We start from the raw sequence: 19,839 nt of genomic DNA, 5'->3' as shown, positions 1-19,839 counted from the left end.
AATCATTTTAAATCAATCAATCAATCAATCAAATAAAGATTGTTTCATGCAGCGTTAGGTGACTCAAATTCTTAATGGCTAAAATGCATTGTTTGCTTTTTGTTGCTTTTGTCCATTCTTAGTTTCATTCTCTTATTGTGTCCAGATAAGATTACTGGAATTCTGTCTTAGTCTGCCTTCCCTATACACACCTTAAGCCTCTCCTTACTGTTAAGCATTCTTTACCCAGCCTTATTTTTCCCTTGGATGCAAAATAGTACAGTTTTGAAGAAAGAGAGAGATGCCACCAGACTAAGCACACCAGACATGCTTAGGCAGGGTGTTCCATACACATGGGGCAGCAAGGCAAGAGTTGTGACAGATGGTAAGTGACCTTTAGCAGCTATGGGTGATAGAGAAGGAGGAGTGGAGGTCATCATGGGTAGGCAAATAACTGGAAACAAGGGTCAAAAGATAGGGTGGAGCAAGGCTGTAGCAAGGTTTATACATCAGGGCAGGGGTGGGCAACTTGTGATCCTCTAGAGTTCTGGCCTACAACTCCCATGATTCCTCACCATTGGCTATGCTGGCTAGGGCTGATGGGAGTTGTAGGCCAAAGCAGCTTGAGGGCCACAAGTTGCTCACCTCAGCCTAAGGGGCTGGGAAGTTAGTGAAAGTTTTTGTGGAGAAGCAGTGATAACTGGAAGAGGTGAATGGAAGATAACTGGAAGAGGTGAATGGAAAGTAACTGGAAGAGGTGGATGATTTTGGCAGTTTTGTTCAACATGACTTGGCAACAGACTGAATGTGGGGTGCAAAGGAGATGGAAGAATCAATGAGAAAACAGGGTGGATGGTGGATGTGTTATGGATATAGATATCTAATGGATATAGATAGCAGCTGAGGAAAGGAAAGAATGGGAAGGAAGATGTGTTTGATTTTCATTTGAGACTACACTGAAATCTCCAAGAGTTATACAAGCAGTTTCCTTTGGACGAGCAGCTTAGAATTATGTCTGAAAAATTGCATGAAGAATGGATAACCAATTCAACATTCCTATGATTGTGTCCAAGGTTATCTCTTGCAAACATTCCCGAAGCAGCTGAGAAAGACACGCTATTACCCAGGAGAAGTATATATAAAACACCAGAGAGACATTTTAATGAGAATGAAAAGGAAAAGCTCACATGCTTGCTGCCAAATTTTCATTTCATTTCATTTTTTTTTACAACAGCAGCGGAAAAAAAACTGAAGAACAAAAAGGAGAAGATACTTGGAGAAAGCAGTTTTGGTCTGTCTGTGTTTGGTTTACATAAGTTGCTAGTCCTACCTAGTGAGCTCACCTAGATCCCATAAAAAGTAGCCATGAGAAGATTTAGTGATCTTATCACCTCTCAGACTTTGATCCACACAGATGTTACAACCTTTAGGGATTCCTTGCCTTTGATAGTTTTAGTTTATCATCCTTTGTCATTTTTGACCCATTAGCCTAAATGAAGACAGCGGTTCGGGGGGGGGGGATACTTGGAATGCCAGGAGTTTAAACAAATGGAGGAATTTGTCAGGTATTCAAAGTCAATTTTGTCCTTTAAAAAGGAATCTTGCCCCAAGTGCTGAAACAACAGCAGACAACATCTAACATCAGAGAAACTCGTTAAGTGGATGTAACTTATTTCAAATGGTGTGGCAGACCCCTCTTCAGTGGGGAATTTTGAAGACCTTAAGTTTATCCCCATCATTGGGAAATGGATGTAAAATTTGTCAAAGGGTTATCATCAAGATGAATCATGAAATATCCATCCTGTTGTTGGAAAGAAAGCATGCATTTTCCACAAAATCCCCACATCACATCATACCTCTTCCGTATGATTGATTTCTGCTTAGGAAAAGGCGTGTTTTTTGTAACATCTGTATGGCAGGACACCTCTCTTTTCATGGCATGGGCACAGTTTGGGAAGGTAGCAGGAATATCAGTTCCAGAAAGCAAAGGAAAAGTGTCACCATTCATGTCATTGCAAATGCATAATTTTCCCAACACTGAGAGAGAAAAATGTTTGAAATCAAAAGTAGTGTGTGAAATGACTGTAGCAGAAGCAAGTACATGCATTTCAAAATAGTTGTGACCACTTTGTGCAGCTACAATGGAGGACTATTCCCACAAAAACCAGCAAAGAGTTTTGTGACATCTTAAAGATTAACAAATTGATTTATTCTGGCATATGCTTTCATGGACACCGTCCACTTCGTCAGTTGCGAAAGATGAAGTAGATGGTGTCCACGAAAGCTTATGCCAGAATAAATACATTAGTTAGCCTTTAAGGTGTCACAAGACTCTTTGCTGTTTTTGCTTCAACAGACTAAAACGGCTACCCCTCTGAAAAATATTTCCATAAACCTGTTCTAATTTCCACATGGAAGCTCCATGGAGTATCAGACTTCCCTGCATTAGATGACCTAGCAAACCATATCTGCAGAGGAGTCCAAAGATTTGTTGGGAATAATACAACCTTCTCTGCAAGTTTTTTGGGAGGGGAAGGGTTAAGGTTGTGGTTAGTCAATTTGTGGACGTTGTGACCATAGACTAGCTTCAGTAGCTCTATAGTCCAAAGGGTGGTTTTCTGGGATTGCTTCCTTTATGCTCCTCCCCTTCCTCCACTGCTGGAAGCACATGATGTGCTTGCTGTCTCTGGCCTGCTGGTGTTGTAGAAATGGACCGAACAAATCTTTTTGAAACCCTACGCTGTGCCTGCATTCTATGCAAGGTAATATTGTGAGTAAAGCTGTTTTTCTTCCTTTGCTAAAGAAGAGCGTGGACTCTTATTTTGTGTGCTGTGGGACTGGTAAACACTCATTCTGCTTTGCCTTTCTCTGCTAACTGCCCTTCTAACAAGAGGCAGCAGTACCATATAATTCCCATCAAGATTTACCATCAGCTCAAAATATATATACTAGACATGTGCAGTGCCATTCAGGGCATACTTAAGGGTAGGATGATGGCTCTCCCTCCCTGGGCAAAATGAAGGCCACTTTGCCCTGCCCTCAGAACAATGTTGGGAGACTGAGCCACTGAGAAAGCTCTGTTGTTGCAGTTGCCACTGCCTGCAGCAGAAAAAATGGATAGAAAGAAGCTGCTGTCACTGCTAAAGTTGAACGCTCTGTGAACCTGGCAGTGATTCTTGCCACACCCTCCCCGCTAAGCACCAAAATGCCCCTGTTTGGGGGCAGAAATTTCAGCTGCTGCCCTAAATTCAAACCAAAGCTTCTCTGGTAAGAAATTTCATCGCAGACCCATGTAGAGAACTGCTGGCCCTAATTAAGTGGTTCAGGTTGCAAGTCTATGCATATTTAGACAGAACAAAGGCCTACAACTGGCTGGGTCATGCTGGGAGCTGTAGGACATTTTTCTGCCTAAATGTGCATAGGATTGTGCCCTAACAGTAGTAGCAACAGAACCAATGTTTCCAAAAACCACCGTAGGAAGTTGTCTTATACACCAGATCAGACCTCTGTTCTAAAGAGCTCCATGAATGGCATGCAAGACAGTTTGAGACAACATCTTGAGTGAAAGATAGAAAACAAAACTGAGTGCAATCAAGTAGCAGGAAGTTGAACTTGGACCCAAGTTTGAGACCCTATTCTTTCATTGATTCATCATGTAAACTTAGAGCAAGTCACCATTTCGTCACCACATTTTCCCTTTAGCAAAATGAAATCAGACGTGTCCTTTAATTGCAGGCTTTCTGGGAGGGTAATGTAATCAAGATAGCAAAGCATTGTGCCATAGATATGATCATTAGAAGCATTAGATCAGCCTTCCCCAACCTGGTGCACTCCAAATGTTTTGGACTTCCACTCCCATCAGTCCCATCTGACATGGTTAATGGTCAGGAATGCTGGGAGTTGAAGTCCAAAATATCTGGAGGAAGGCTGCATTAGGCAATAGTAACTGTGGTGATGTGACTGTGGTTGTGCGCAGGAGCTTTTCTACACAAGGGATTTCTCATGCGCTCATCATTCCCTACTCGTGGTTGTTTGCAGGTTCTTTAGATGATGCTGTGACCCTCCAGTTTCACTTCTATGCCTAACCAGCACTTTAGGCAACTTTTTTTAGAGCAGGGAAAATGCGACATTTAATTGTGAAAGTGAAAGAAAGCATGAGTTCCACTTCTGTATTTGTGCTATGCCACTATACCACAGTGCCACCTAGGGGTTATGCAGCAGAAAAGCAGGAAAGGAAATGCTCTTTGGCTAGTGCTCGGATCTCAATTCTGCAACAAAACCAAAAGCAGATACAGTGGATTAACAGCAGATTAACAGGCTCGTGTAGAAAAGCTCCGTGTCACAAGGTCCAGTGAATCATAGGAGAGTGGGATGCTACACAGCCTGACCCTCATACTTGAGGCTCTGCTGTCATATGGTGTTGACAAAAGATCATTGGATGGGTACATTTTGGAGTTGATGAAGACCTACCACTGATGTTTAGTAGTGAAGAACACATTGTGGGTTTTTTTAGTATGTGATAGGAAAGCTTATGCCAAGTAATCCTAAATCTTTCAGGTCTCACATAAAAGAAAAATGACTGCTAAAAAGTGCAAGAGGCAAGCTCAGCAATCTATAGATTTTCTATACTCTTCTGAAAGATTTCCAAAAAAGTTATTAATTGCAGCCCCTCCCTCGTTCCAAGAAGGGTAGGCTCTGTTACAGCGCTAACAAATGTCACATTGATGTGAAGAATCTACCTCCTCTGCAAACTATTGGAATTGGTGCTCCTGTTCAACAGTTTCCACCAAGCTGTTAACAAGAAGAGCAACAAATATTTCCACCTGAATGTTTAAACAGGTTAATTATGTTTTTCCTCTCCATTTACACAGAGATGCGAAGTAGCAGTCAAAAGAAGGAACCAGGTATGTGCTTCTTGGCAAGAAAATCCTTTTAAGTACTTAAAGTCATCTTTAAGTTTGAGTCATTCGGATTAGTTCTGCACTGTTTCATGTTAAAAGAAATAGGTAGATAATGAAACAACACTGGAAACAAGTGGAACACCTACTGCTAATGGTACATAAAGGGCTTCATGTTCTCAAAATATTTAGAGAAAGAGTTAACATTGTTTCCATCCTTTTATCATCCTTGTTCAAAGCAAAGCCGGCTTCCTTTATCTGATCAGAAATATTTAAATCATTACCAAAAAAAAAAAAAGTCTATCTGGGGATGACGGGGATCTGAGAAAGTCAGACCTACCTGCATGTTTAGCACCACAGCTAACTATTTCCGCCCATTGTTTTACTGAATTCCTCTTGGAAGGTGAAGGAAGTTGCTGTTTTATTTCAGAATTACAAAAATGTGAGTAATCTGGAATTTAGACATCTGGATTGTCTCCTCCAGCTGTAATTGTTCGCCTCATGTTTTGAACAGTCAAAACAATGATAGTTCTCAACACAATTTGCTCTCCCTGAAGCCTGATAATCTATGTTATCAGATTCCCTCCCCTTTGATTTAAAGAGTACCATGCTGAGAGTGTACCTTAGCCTTCCCTAACCTGGTGCCCTCAAGATGATTTGGACTACAACACCCACAATTCCTGGCCATTGGACATGCTGGTTGAGACTGATGGGAGTGAAGTCCAAAACATCTGAAGGGCACCAAGTTGGGGAAGGCTGGAGTACCTTAATAAGACCCAGAGCAACGTAACATGGAAGAAGAAAGCAAAGTGACACCATCCCTCTCCAGTTAGCTCAGGGCCAGCTCTACGGCAACACCGGGAAGGAGTATCTTTGGTGCACTCCTCCCTTTGTTCATACAATGGTTGGATCCAATTAGCCCTTCCCACTGACAGAATTCCCTCTCCTCCCTGCAGCCTCCCACACACTCCCAAAATTTGCTCTGGGAGGTTGGGGAGCCCTGCAGAGCATATTTGAGGATGGGCACAGACTTCTGCAGGGGGAAGGAGACAGTCCTGTGGCACGAATGGAAATCTGATTGCACAATATTGGATTTCACCCGATTTTATTCTTGCATTGAAACCTTCTCACAACTTTGATGCTCAATTGGCACTCATGATTTATGCCTGTCATACAAGGCAAAACTCTGCATGTTAGGATCTACACATCTGTATTTTTTCAGGCCACACAAATAGTGTGTACTATTTGTTTCACCTGTTGAATGGATAGTTCCTGCACTGAGCAAGGGGCTGGACTAGATGGACTCTAAGGCTCCTTCTCTCCATGATTCTATGTATCTTTTAAATATATTAGTTCATAACAGCATCTGTTTTAAAACTTCAATTAAAAAAACCTAGCCCAATATAATGCATATATTTTACTCTAAAATTCCTGTAAGGATCCTACAGGCTTTTTATAAATATGGTTTGAATGACACATTCTTGACTAAAACTCTTCCAGCAACCAGAGCTCCAAAACAGGAAACTCCTCAAAGAAGAGGTAGTTCCTTGCAGGGGGCTTTGGAGCAGTGATGGTAGGTATGGACCTTCAAAGCCACTGAGCTGTTCATCGTGTTCCATCCATTTGGACTAGCAGTTATCATAACAGGGATCGTTGCACTCCCTATCCAGTTCATGCACATCAGCAATGCTAGGAAAAGCAGTTTTCAGGAAGAATCCTAAGTGAAACTCCTAATGAGTTAGGTCAGGTGCAAAATTTTTCTCATTTAAAACTGGGGCAGAAGAAACTTAGCTTGCTAATAGGAAATGTGTACAACAGTCAATCCTTATCTCCCATTCCCCCAAATAACCATAAAATGGTGGTAAAAACTTAGTAAGGGAGGGCACTATCAGAAGCATTCCTTCACAGCCCCTTCAGTAAAAATCAAGACACCCAAGACACCAGGAACGTGACTGCGGCCAGAACAATTTGCTCTTCAAGTAGTCATTAACCACCAGATCAAGCGAGTAAAATCCTCCAACTGGGTGACTTGTCTGCTGATACATGAAGATACCCAACACAGAGGCAAACAGACAGAGCTTACTTCTCTGCAACAATGCCTTATGTCTCCCATTGATGGTAGCTTACACTTCCTCTCGAGGGCACTAGCCCTAGGAGAACAGCCTTCATCGGTTACTTTTTACGAGACCAAGCAGGTACACTGGAAAGAGCAAACAACCAAGCAAGTGAATCTCACTTCAATGGGAATCCAACGTCTGCATGGCTTTCCCACCTGGATCAAACACTAGCTGCACCATGGACAATTTACAGCCTTTTTTCTTTGCTTTTTTTGACACAGTATTAACACTCAAAGTCTGAAAAAGTAACACATGAAGCATCCTTGGATGGGAAGGAAAAGGTTCAGATATGAATGTATAGAAAGTGACAGGATTAATGATTCACTTGCCCTGCCTTCTTAAGGCTTCTCGCTCTGCCTCCAGCAACAATCCTGGGGAACATCTTTTCACATTCCACTGAGCATGACCTGTCTCCAAAACCCACAGAAGAATTTCCAGGTGAGATCCTGCTTTGATGTGACTTACAGCTGAAAGGGGAAACAGTGACCAAAAAGACACCCCCCACCCACCCCCCCGGCACGGTATGAATCACAAACCAGGGAAGAGACATTATGCAGGAGAAATACTTCGAGGCGGCATAACATCCCAAATGTTGCTTTGAACTTGATTGCTTGAGATGACATTTTGCTTGCACTCTATCACCTTCCCTCTGAAAATGCAACAACAATTTCAAGAGAAGCCTATGTGTCACCATGAATGTTCGTGGCTAAAGTAAATGCACGCTGTCTCCCTCCCTCCCCCCTTTTAAAGCTTTTATTTATTTATTTAGTTCCTGATTGCGATTCTGAAAGAACATAAGAAGAACCATGCTGGATCAGACTAAGAGTCCATCAGGAAACCACAAGCAGGACACAAGTGCAACAGCACCCTCCCGCCCACGTTCCCCAGCAACTGGTGTACATAGACATACTGCCTCTCATACTGGAGGTAGCACATAGCCCTTAAGCCTAATAGCCAGTGATAGACTTCTCCAGGAATTTGTCTAACCCCCTTTTAAAGCCATCCAAATTGGTGGCCACCACTACATCCTGTGGTAGCGAATTCCATTGTTTAACTATGCGCTGTGAGAAGAAGTGCTTCCTTTTACCTGTCCTGAATCTCCCACTGATCAGCTCATCGGATGACCTTGGGTTCTAGTGTTATGTCAGAGGGAGAAAAATGTCTCCCTATCCACATTCTCCACACCATACATAATTTTGTACAGCTCTATCATGTCTCCTCTTACCCTCCTTTTTTCCAAGCTAAACAATCCTAGCCGTTGTAACCTTCCCTCACAGGGGAGATGCTCCAGCCCGTTGATCATTTGAGTTGCCCTGTTCTGTACTTTGTCCAGCTCTACAATATCCTTTTTGTAGGTGTGGTGACCAGAACTGGACACAGTATTTAAGTAGGCAGCACCATAGATTTGAATAAGGGCACATATTGGCTATTTTACCCTCAATTCCTTTTCTAATTATGCCTAACATGGATTTTGCCTTTTTTACAGCGGCCGCACACTGGGTTGACATCTTCATTGAGCTGTCCACCACAACCCCAAGATCTTTTTCTTGGTCAGTCACCACTAGCTCAGATCCCATCAGGTTATACTTGAAGTTGGGATTTTTTGCCCCAACATGCATCATTTTACACTTGCTTACATTGAACCGCAGTTGCCATTTGGATGCCCATTCTCTCAGTTTGGAGAGATCCTTTTGGAGGTTTTCATAATCCCTTATTATATTAACCACCTTAAATAATTTGGTGTCATCAGCAAACTTAGCCACTTCACTGCTCACTCCTAATCTTTGCAGGGGGGAGTGTGGGGGAGAGCCCAGAAAACTATGTGAAAATGTCTGCATTCACTCTGTGGCCTAGGAACGCAGGACTGGAAAAAAAGTTCTTATTTAAAAGACAGAATAGAAGACAACACTCTGTTGCTGTTCAAACCTAACAATAAAACTATGTTTTAGAGTTGAAGAGTGGGCCACAGGGTCACTCAGACCCTCTCCCTGCCCCTCCCTCTCCCACATGAATTCTCCTCTAGTCCCTCCACCATTCCCACCAAAGTTAAACTGAATCCTGGTGTAATCCTACAGTCACATTCTGAATGCAGTCATAGGCTTTGATGTAAACTGCCTTGTGCACAAATTGAAGGCACTTCCCATTCTACCTTGTGGGGTGGGGGGCACTGATTTCTGCTGATTACCCCCTCCACCCCCCGGTTGTAGCCTGCCGTCTCACACGCCATTCTGGAAAAAACCCCAACCACTAGGAGTTGCTTCTGAGGAGCGGGAAAGAAAGGGTGCAGGGCATCATGCATGGTGCTTTGAATCTGAGCCATATTTCTGAAAATGAATTGTGAGTCTTTGATATCCGTATTTACAGAAAAGTCCAACTTGGATGGCTTCAAAAGGGGGTTAGACAAATTCCTGGAGGAAAAGGCTATCAATGGCTACTGGTCCTGATGGCCATGTGCTACCTCCAGTACCAGAGGTGGTATGTTTATGTACACCAGTTGCTGGGGAACATGGGCAGGAGGGTGCTTTTACACTCATGTCCTACTTGTGCATTCCCGGTCGACAGCTGGTTGGCCACTGTGTGAACAGAATACTGGACTAGATGCACTTTTGGTCTGATCCAGCATGGCTCTTATGTTCTATGTCCATTTTATATGCATTTTCCTGTGACAGAGTAAAATGACCCAAATGGGTTTTAAGTGGATAGTAACTATATGTGTATTGAAATGGGATATTTTATGTACTTTAATTTTTGTATCACAGTTTTTGAGCATCTCACTGAAATCAAGTACACTGCTTGCAGTTACATACAATGTACCCATTCAGAGCTACACAGATTTTTTTTATTATATTAAAATAGAAATACTATTTTGCTATTTTGCAATTGCTAATTTGTTGCTCTGGAATTTACCCCAGAGACCCCTTCACATCTGGATATATACTGTATAGGTCCCCCCCCCCCGCTACTTTCAGGGTATGATGGATCCAGTACTTTCTCTGAAAAGACCTTTGTCTGCATATTGAGTGTATTTGTCCTAGAACATAAAAAGCCCTCTCACCCTGGTGATATTCTATAAGAATAAGGAAGGATTAATATTAATAGTAAAAAGCTCAAAACAGGAGTAGTTTTATCTGGTTTTATTCAAACACTATCAAACCCTCGCTACACACAGGAGATCCACACAAAAGTAATATTCAAGACTTTCCCCTAGGAAAACAAGTCAAAGATGGGGCTGCTTAGTTATAACAGCAAGTGCTGTTCCGTGTGGGGTTTGGCAAACTCTGCTAAAGACATTTTTGAGCCAGTTTGTTGAAACTTCTGTCTCTTTTGACAAAATTAGCATCACTAGCGAACAATGTGTTCACTTAATGAATAATTAGCTTGTGCTGGCTGCACATCTCGGATTTATTGGTTATATTTGTATGCCACTCCTCTTCCAAGGAGCTCAAAACGGTTCCATATGGTTCATGGTGACTTCAGCCCAATCTCTGGGTCGTATTAACTACAAATTTGCAGCCTCACCCAGTAGCCCAACTGTGGCAGCTGCTGATGTACATGTGCTTGCATCAGTGATAAAAGCCAGTGGTGCCACTGGGCCTGAACTTTGGGGGCTGAAGTCCAGGGCCCTGCAGTCCCCCCCCCCAGTGCTACCCAGAGAGCAGCACCTTCTCGGACCAGGAGCAAACAGGCTACGTGTCAGCATCTGCGCAAGCGTGAGCATACCGGGGCCCACCGGGGCAGCATCCTTTCTCTCCTATTTTATGAACATTTTATAGTGAAGGGCCAGCCGGGCAGGTACATGGTTGCAGATGCTTTGTTTCTTTGCTTTAACAATATATTATTCTTCTCTCTCTCTCTCTCTCTCTCTCTCTCTTTTACAATGAAATGGTGCCTATTTCCAAGTAAAGGTGTTCTGCGTCGGTACAGCAGAAGCAAACTCCATTTTATTCCTTTAGTTATGATGGTGCTACAGTTTGCACGTGTTCAGAGTATGTCTTTTTTTAAAATCAGGGTTGGCAAACAGTTTTTGTTTGCTTGTTGCTCTAACATATCAGGAACGTAGAAGCAGTTGTAAAGCACGGAATGGTGGGGAGGGGCCGAAAAGAAATGTACAATACAGATCGTGCCAAAGAGTCTTGTGGCACCTTAAAGACTAACACATTTCATGGACTATAGCCCACTTCAGATGTACTGCAAAGCTTACGCCAAAATAGATGTGTTAGTCTCTAAGGTGCTGCATGACTCTGTTGTTTTTGCTGTAATAGATGGATACCCTCTAGAAATCATTACAATCTGAAAGGTTTGCATAGCTGCAACAGCACACAGAGAATCATCACCGTAGTACTTCATGGCAGTTATATAGGGCGTGGTCTACCCAAATATGACATTGAAACATACAACAGGGCATCCATCGATAGAGGAGCCATATTCGTTACTGTCATTAGGGAAGCAAACTCCCAAGCATGAGAAAATCTCCAGCTTACCCTCAACTGCAGCTATGATAATGCCACCTAGTGGCTATATTAGAGACTGAATTTATCACTTCATACACAACTGCCCCTTCATGGATCACTGCCTTGTTGTGGCGAAGGGGCTTGCGTAACTCAGTGAAGCCATAAGCTATGCCGTGCAGGGCCACCCAAGACGGACAGGTCATGGCAGAGGGTTCTGACAAAATGTGGTCCACTGGAGAAGGAAATGGCAACCCACTCCAGTATTCTTGCCAAGAAAACCCCATGGAACGTATCACAAGGCTAAAAGATATGACGCCGGAAGATGAGCCCCTCAGGTCGGAAGGTGTCCAATATGCTACTGGGGAAGAGCAGAGGGTATTTCCAAGTAGCGCCAGAAAGAGTGAAGCGGCTGGGCCAAACCCGAAAGGACACTCAGCTGTGGATGTGTCTGGCGGTGAAAAGAAAATCCGATGCTGTAAAGAACAATATTGCTTAGGAACCTGGAATGTCAGATCAATGAATCAAGGTAAGCTGGAGGTGGTCAAACATGAGATGGTAAGATTGAACATCGACATCTTGGGAATCAGCGAACTAAAATGGACAGGCATGGGCGAATTTAATTCAGGTGACCATCATATCTACTACTGTGGGCAAGAATCCCTTAGAAGAAATGGAGTAGCACTCATAGTCAACAAAAGGGTGGGAAAAGCAGTACTGGGGTACAATCTTAAAAATGATAGAATGATCTCAGTACGAATCCAAGGCAAACCATTCAACATCACAGTAATTCAAGTCTATGCCCCAACCACTGAGGCCGAAGAAGCTGAGGTTGATCGGTTCTATGAAGACCTACAACACCTTCTAGAACTAACACCAAAAAAAGATGTCCTCTTCATCATAGGGGATTGGAATGCTAAAGTAGGAAGTCAAGAAATCACCGGGATAACAGGCAGGCATGGCCTTGGTGTACAAAATGAAGCAGGACAAAAGCTAATAGAGTTTTGCCAAGAGAACATGCTGATCATAGCAAACACTCTTTTCCAACAGCACAAGAGGCGACTCTACACATGGACGTCACCAGATGGTCAATATAGAAATCAGATTGATTATGTCCTTTGCAGCCAAAGATGGAGAAGCTCCATACAGTCAGTAAAAACAAGACCTGGAGCTGACTGTGGCTCAGATCATGAGCTGCTTCTTGCAAAATTTCGTCTTAAATTGAAGAACGTCGGGAAAACCACTAAACCATTCAGGTATGACCTCAGTCATATCCCTTCTGAATATACAGTGGAGGTGAGGAATAGATTTCAGGGATTAGACCTGACAGACAGAGTGCCTGAGGAACTATGGACGGAGGTCCGTAACATTGTTCAGGAGGCAGCAACAAAATCCGTCCCAAAGAAAAAGAAATGCAAGAAAGCCAAGTGGCTGTCTGAGGAGGCTTTACAAGTAGCTGAGGAAAGAAGGGAAGCGAAAAGCAAGGGAGAAAGGGGAAGATATACCCAACTGAATGCAGAGTTCCAGAGAATAGCAAGGAGAGACAAGAAGGCCTTCTTAAATGAACAATGCAAAGAAATCGAGGAAAACAACAGAATGGGAAAGACTAGAGATCTCTTCAAGAAAATTGGAGATCTCAAGGGAACGTTTTGTGCAAAGACGGGCATGATAAAGGACAAAGAAGGCAGGGACCTAACAGAAGCAGATGAGATTAAGAAGAGGTGGCAAGAATACACAGAAGAACTATACAGGAAAGATCTGAATGTCCCTGATAGCCATGATAGTGCGGTCACTGAACTTGAGCCAGACATCCTAGAGAGTGAAGTCAAGTGGGCCTTAGGAAGCATTAGTAACAACAAAGCTAGCGGAGATGACGGTATTTCAGCCGAGCTATTTAAAATCCTAAAAGATGATGCTGTTAAAGTGCTGCATTCAATATGCCAACAAATCTGGAACACTCAACAGTGGCCACAAGACTGGAAAAGGTCAGTTTACATTCCAATTCCAAAGAAGGGCAACGCCAAAGAGTGTTCAAACTACCGCACAATTGCGCTCATTTCACATGCCAGCAAGGTGATGCTCAAAATCCTACAAGCTAGGCTTCAGCAGTATGCGAACCGAGAACTACCGGAAGTACAAGCTGGGTTTCGAAGAGGCAGAGGAACTAGAGATCAAATCGCCAACATTCGCTGCATCATGGAGAAAGCAAGAGAATTCCAGAAAAACGTCTATTTCTGCTTCATTGACTACGCTAAAGCCTTTGATTGTGTGGATCACAACAAACTGTGGCAAATTCTGAAAGTGATGGGAGTACCAGACCACCTTACCCGTCTCCTGAGAAACCTGTACGAGGGTCAAGAAGCAACAGTAAAAACCAGACATGGAACAACCGAGTGGTTCAAAATTGGGAAAGGAGTACGACAAGGCTGCATATTGTCACCCTGCTTATTTAACTTATATGCAGAGTACATCATGAGAAATGCCGGGTTGGATGAATCACAGGTCGGAATTAAGATTGCCGGGAGAATTATCAACAACCTCCGATATGCAGACGATACCACCCTAATGGCAGAAAGCGAAGAGGATCTCAAGAGCCTCTTGTTGAGGGTGAAAGAGGAGAGTGCAAAAGCTGGTTTGAAACTCAACATTAAAAAAACTAAGATCATGTCATCTGGCCCTATCACTTCCTGGCATATAGAAGGGGAAGAAATGGAAGCAGTGACAGATTTTACTTTCTTGGGCTCCAAGATCACCGCAGACGGTGACTGTAGCCATGAAATTAAAAGACGCTTGCTCCTTGGGAGGAAAGCTATGGCCAACCTAGACAGCATAGTAAGAAGCAGAGACATCACCTTGCCGACAAAGGTCCGTCTAATCAAAGCTATGGTTTTCCCAGTAGTAATGTATGGCTGTGAGAGCTGGACTATAAGGAAGGCTGAGCGCCGAAGAATTGATGCTTTCGAACTGTGGTGCTGGAGAAGACTCTTACGAGTCCCCTGGACTGCAAGGAGGTCAAATCAGTCCATCCTAAAGGAAATCAACCCTGAGTGCTCATTGGAAGGACAGATAATGAAGCTGAAGCTCCAATATTTTGGCCACCTAATGCGAAGAGAAAACTCCCTGGAAAAGACCCTGATGCTGGGAAAGACTGAAGGCAAAAGGAGAAGGGGACGGCAGAGGATGAGATGGCTAGATAGCATCACTGATGCAATGAATATGAACTTGAGCACGCTCCGGGAGAGAGCGCAGGACAGGAAGGCCTGGCGTGCTATGGTCCATGGGGTCACGAAGAGTCGGACACGACTGAACGACTGAACAACAACACACAACTGCCCTGTACTTCTAACAACACTGGAAAGAGCTACTATTATATTTATCATGGATGCCTATTTGGGCCAAAACACAGGATTCCACAGTAGTCAAGATCACTTTAGGCTTGCACCACCACAGCTCATCTCCAACCCTTTATGCTTAACAGCTTTGGGTGACTGCTGGTGACTGAGGCTACTCCTTCTGAAGATGAACCAACGCTATGCCGGCACAACGTTGATGTTTACTTCAGGACACTAGTGCCACAGAACAGGTACAATGAGAGCTGGGAGAGATGGTCCCAACATCTGACGTATTAAAGCTGCACCTTAACTCTCACTGACCCGGATAGGATGCGAGAAAATAGGCGGGGCTCAGGACTGCAGCATCAGGTGCAGGCTCAGCATGGCCTTTATAAGGAAAAAGCTAGAACATAAAGGTTACTAATGGTGTAAGGAAAAGAACCACACACACCACAAACATACACCACATGTCTTCACTCCGCAGATCAAGTAAGCGCACTAAGCAGTTATATACCCAAAATCATACAGGAAAGAACCAAAACCATTCCTCATTCCTTGTCCCTGCCTAATAAGGTGAGCAACATTTTTGAAGTAGAGAGCGGAGAAAAGTGGTTGGGGCCTGCAGGCTGGCAGTAGGCAAGGCAGGAGACCCCATTCATATATTATCCATTACTCTCTCCCACCCACCTACACCCCATTTATCTACCATCCATCCATCCATCCTCTCTCTCTCTATGTCTCTCTCTTGCTCACACATGCACACTAAACTCAAACATCTTAAACTTCTGTTTTATTTTGTTCTCATCCTGTTTCCCAGGCAGTTCCGAAAGCACAGCAAAATGTTACCAGCTGAAGGAGATCAGCAGGCAGGTGGTTCAATTCCTAAGCTCTCTCCCCTTCTCTCAGGAGGCAGAACAGGAGGCCTAATACACTGTGGCCCCCAATGCCCCCTGGCATCTCCCATACCTTCACTTTGATCAAGTTGCTGCCATGAGGTGAATGAGAAGGGAGGAGAGGCCAGCAGGCAGGCAGAGCACAAGTGTAAGCTTACTGGCCAAACTACAGAGCATGGTGCCTAAATTGCCATGCTCTGCGGTTTGGCCTCTGGCTCTGACTCATGCATATGCCAGATGGCCTGCCTTCTGGTGCCTCTTCTTTTTCCCCCTGTAGCCATGGCTAGGGATGTCCGTCGCTGGGAAATCTGGTTCTTCTTTGGCTCAATGAAGTTCTGTTGTGTGTTCAACTCAATTTGTGTCTGCAAATCAAGCTGCGGTCTCTTTTCCAAATTCCAGGAACTTTTTTGTGCATTTTCTTTTTTGGAAGGTTCTGCAACTTGTGCAAATTGTGGCCGGATTTGCACAAGTTACACAAATTTGGCCATAACTTGGGTAATTTGCACAAATTGGGCCATACTTTGCACAAATTGCAGAATCTCCCCCCCCCCCATGTGCAAAATTCCCAGAAAATCCACGAACTGGCATGACTCGTCGCAGATAGAATTGTGCGCCACAGTGGGAATCAAAATGAAGTCTAGGGGGCTGAGCCTAGGAAAACTCATTGAACTCCACCCGCAAAACAGATTTCTCTGACACCCCTAGCCATGGCTTGATCATACTGAAGCTATGGATGGTGCCAGTAGGCATCGAGGACTCATGGAGTGCAGCTGAGGGATGCATGAGGCCCGCCCCTTTCAAGGACTTTTGATGTCTCACCCTTTTTAATTATAACCCCCATACTACTCAACACTCAGAGGATCGTCGGCAGCAACATTTGAAACAGCATGAGGAATGGCAGATGGAATGTGTGTAGGTAGGCAGACTGAGCTTTATGGCAAAACAGCAGCCAGACCATATTAGCAATGCTTGAGGAAGGAACTAGTTCTTTGCAAATCCTGATATGAACTGACCCGGTTTGCATCTCTGTCCTAATGTACAGATTGAAACACAGTTTTCCTCTGGATTTTGCACTTCCCCAAATGTTGTGATGCAATTCTTGGCTCAAAAAAGGTAGCAAATTTTAGGATAAAATAGATGGAAAGTTGAGTACATTGAGAAAAGGTACATTAAGAAATGCCTGTTTTATGAGAAAAGAGTAGACACTCCAAAATATACAAGAGTGTTGGACTAGGAGCTGGGAGATCCTGGTTCTAGTCCCCACTCAGCCATGGAAGCTCACTGGGTGACTTTGGGCCAGTCACAGACCCTCAGCCCAACCCACCTCACAGGGTTGTTGTTGTGAGGATAAAATGGAGAGGAGGAGGATAATGTAAGCCGCCTTGGGTTCCTTGCAAGAGGAAAAAAGGCAGGGTATAAATGCAATAAATAAATAAAATAAATACATTTCAATAAAAATATTTGTGGTGACTTTTTAAAGTCATAAATTAATGCAACAACAGGATGACATGGATCAATGAATGAACACATGTGAAATTGACATGGACTGGAAACAGACAGTTCCAACTATTCCCAGCTCATATTACATCATACATTATCTTGTTGCAACTGCAGAAGTCATATAAGTCCTGGTATTACTTTAAGTGCATGTAAGGGGATCTTTGGATCCTGGAACAAACACAAAAGAGCTTAACCTAGATCAACAAAGAAATAGAAGAGCATCACTAGAAATAACAAATCAGAAATAAATAATGTATAAGTCATATCTTCATATAAATATACATATTTCAAATAACTACAGGATAATAACTGTTGAAAGGTAGCTCAGATTATATGGATGAGGACACAGGAGCTAAAAATTCTTTGAACAATGTCCAACAGCAAAATCCTATGCATGTTTACTTGGAAGTCAGTCTCATGTGTTTAGTGGGGTTTACCCACAATGTATATGTGCATGATTGCAACCCAAGGGTTACAGAGGCTCTGTAGGTAACCAGTCACTTGATCCCCTTTCAGGAGATTTTCACCAAAAGCCTATTTGGATGCAAAGCTTCTGAAATCCGCATAACGTACAACAATAATAGAAGTCTCACAGCTTCCTGATGCTGGCTGAGCTGAATCACTTCTCAGAGGTTCAGAAGACCTGTTTTAATTATTTAATTACAGAAAAGACACGCTCACTGTGCCAAGAAGTATATAAAGAATATACAGGCATGTGCACGCGCACGCACGCGCACACACTAAATCTCCAATTTTTTAAAGTGATTAACAGTGCAATCCTATACTTGATAACTCAGAAGAAAGACCCATTAATTTCAACAGAGCTTACTCCCAAGTAAGTTAGTACAGGATTGCAACTTTTAAAAAACTCTTGAGAGCCATAATGAAAAGCTTCCCCAAGATAGACTTTTCACAGATATTTATGTATATGTTTCTGTGGCATTATAAATCAAAATCAAAAGAATGTATAGAAAGGAAGTCCATCTAAAAATTTTAAAGGAATTTACATTACATTATACTGTGCTTGGGAACTCCTGCAGAGACTCGGGAACCACAGTGCTCAACTCCTATAAGAGTCTCGCATGCTGTGGGACGCTGCCAGTGCTTGTTAGCACACATTTGAAGTAACCTACCATGATGGCCTCTAGACTGTCCTGGCAAAAACAAGCAGGCAAGTTTACTAAAGAAGAAGCTATCTTTTAAACTGACGAGTAAGGTGCCACAATACACTCCAAGGTCACCCCCCAAAAAGCACCCATGTTCATTCATCTCTTCATTCCATCTGAATGATTGACTAGTGTCAGTTTTATAAATGGAAAAAGCATCTTTGACAATGAAAGTTCAAGGTGGTTCAATAAAACCTGTAATGCCTCATGTGTTCCCAACCCTCCTCCCTCTCCAAATTCTGTACAGTGTGACCATCATCCATGAAATTTTGCACTAATGCTGCATCCTCTTTACCCTGCTGCACTTCCCACGCCATTGGTGTAACGTAAGAAGGGGGCCTGAGGCAATCAAGCATTGGGGAGGCTGCATCATCTTTGTTATACGATATAGTTCAGATCATTCTCTCCCCCCCCCCCCAGTACATAAGAAAGTGTTTATTTTTATTGAGAAAATGCTCATTGACAAAAGAAAACTGGAAGGGACTGACACCTTGCTCTGAACAAGCCTCTTTTAATTGGAATTCCCACATATTGGGGAACAGCTCAAGGGAGTCATCTTAACTAGCCAGATGTCTCTGACAAAGGAAAAGAGAAAAGGAGAAAGGAGAGAAGTCAAACTATACCCAGGTTACCATTTGTAATATAGGAATTTTTCAAATTGTGTAGCTGTTCATATCTGGGGCCAAGGTAAATGCAAGAGACTAATAACCAAAAAATAATCAATCAATTGTTCAGCAATTTCTCCGTGGATATAAGCAGGTTGTTATTTTTCTTGATAGGTGGGCTAGAATAAAATTAGATTGCTGGAAAAATGTCAGTCATTCCAAAGTCAACCATTCAAAATGGTGCGTGGTAACTGTAGGACACTTAGGCATTGCCCAAAAGAGGAAACACATTGGATAACATTTTCATATCATACGCTAATTTATATGGATGGATGCAAATTTAGAAATAACTCCTATAATTTAAATAGAAACACAATACAACTCGCTGTAGTGGGGAAGACTGTGGCCAGGCAGCCTGTGTGCCTGCTCAGCCTGCTGTCCAGGGCCTCACTGTGGATGGGCCCCTTCAAGGCCCCTGTGCTCGCTCTCCCTTCTGGCAGATCTCCATCTTTAAAACAGGCTTGGACCGGACAATCCTTCAAGCGGAGGACACTTTCAAATGGAGGTCTGCCTTCTGTAACGCAGAGCACATGGCCACTCTACCTGAGATAACTGGTACAGTGTCCACATCATCCAATTTCATAACCATGATTTTCATAACTCTGCTTCCTCGTTTCTTTGTTAAAAGGTGTATTAAAGTTTGTGAAAAGGTGAAATTAAAAATTTCACTTGAGGAAATAATTTTCTATTATCCTGCCTGTCCATTGATCGGGGTGTCACTGTTTACCTTTCTTAAAAAGATACAATTGCACATAGACATCACTTTACTTGGACTGCTTGTGATCTCTCTAAAATGAGGGAGGATGTTCTTTCAGACCTTCACAATCTTGACAGCTTCACG

The 19,839-nt window shown here is 43.1% G+C and overlaps 1 protein-coding gene across 3 annotated transcripts in view; it reads left to right on the top strand.

Moving 5' to 3' along the window:
* Positions 1-2,629: 2,629 nt before the first annotated feature.
* Positions 2,630-19,839, top strand: part of LOC146358989 (uncharacterized) — a 48,955-nt gene continuing 31,745 nt past the window's right edge. For 2 of the 3 annotated variants that reach the window (XR_014787160.1, XM_084830515.1), the window contains exons 1-2: positions 2,636-2,741; positions 4,851-4,883. Coding sequence is in view for 2 of the 3 variants with exons in the window: in XM_084830515.1 (XP_084686641.1) it covers positions 2,688-2,741; positions 4,851-4,883 (87 nt within the window). In the remaining variant the exon portion in view is untranslated. Of the gene's footprint in view, positions 2,750-4,850; positions 4,884-19,839 lie in introns of all 3 variants that reach the window. The other variant, XM_084830525.1, reaches the window with a different exon arrangement.

This window comes from Heloderma suspectum, chromosome 1, assembly GCF_057233095.1.
Source record: "Heloderma suspectum isolate Gila_16-S chromosome 1, 16-S_ref, whole genome shotgun sequence".
Classification (NCBI taxonomy): Eukaryota; Metazoa; Chordata; class Lepidosauria; order Squamata; family Helodermatidae; genus Heloderma; species Heloderma suspectum.
The sequence above is the reverse complement of the archived record's forward strand: the minus strand, read 5'-3'. Positions and strand labels throughout refer to the sequence as shown.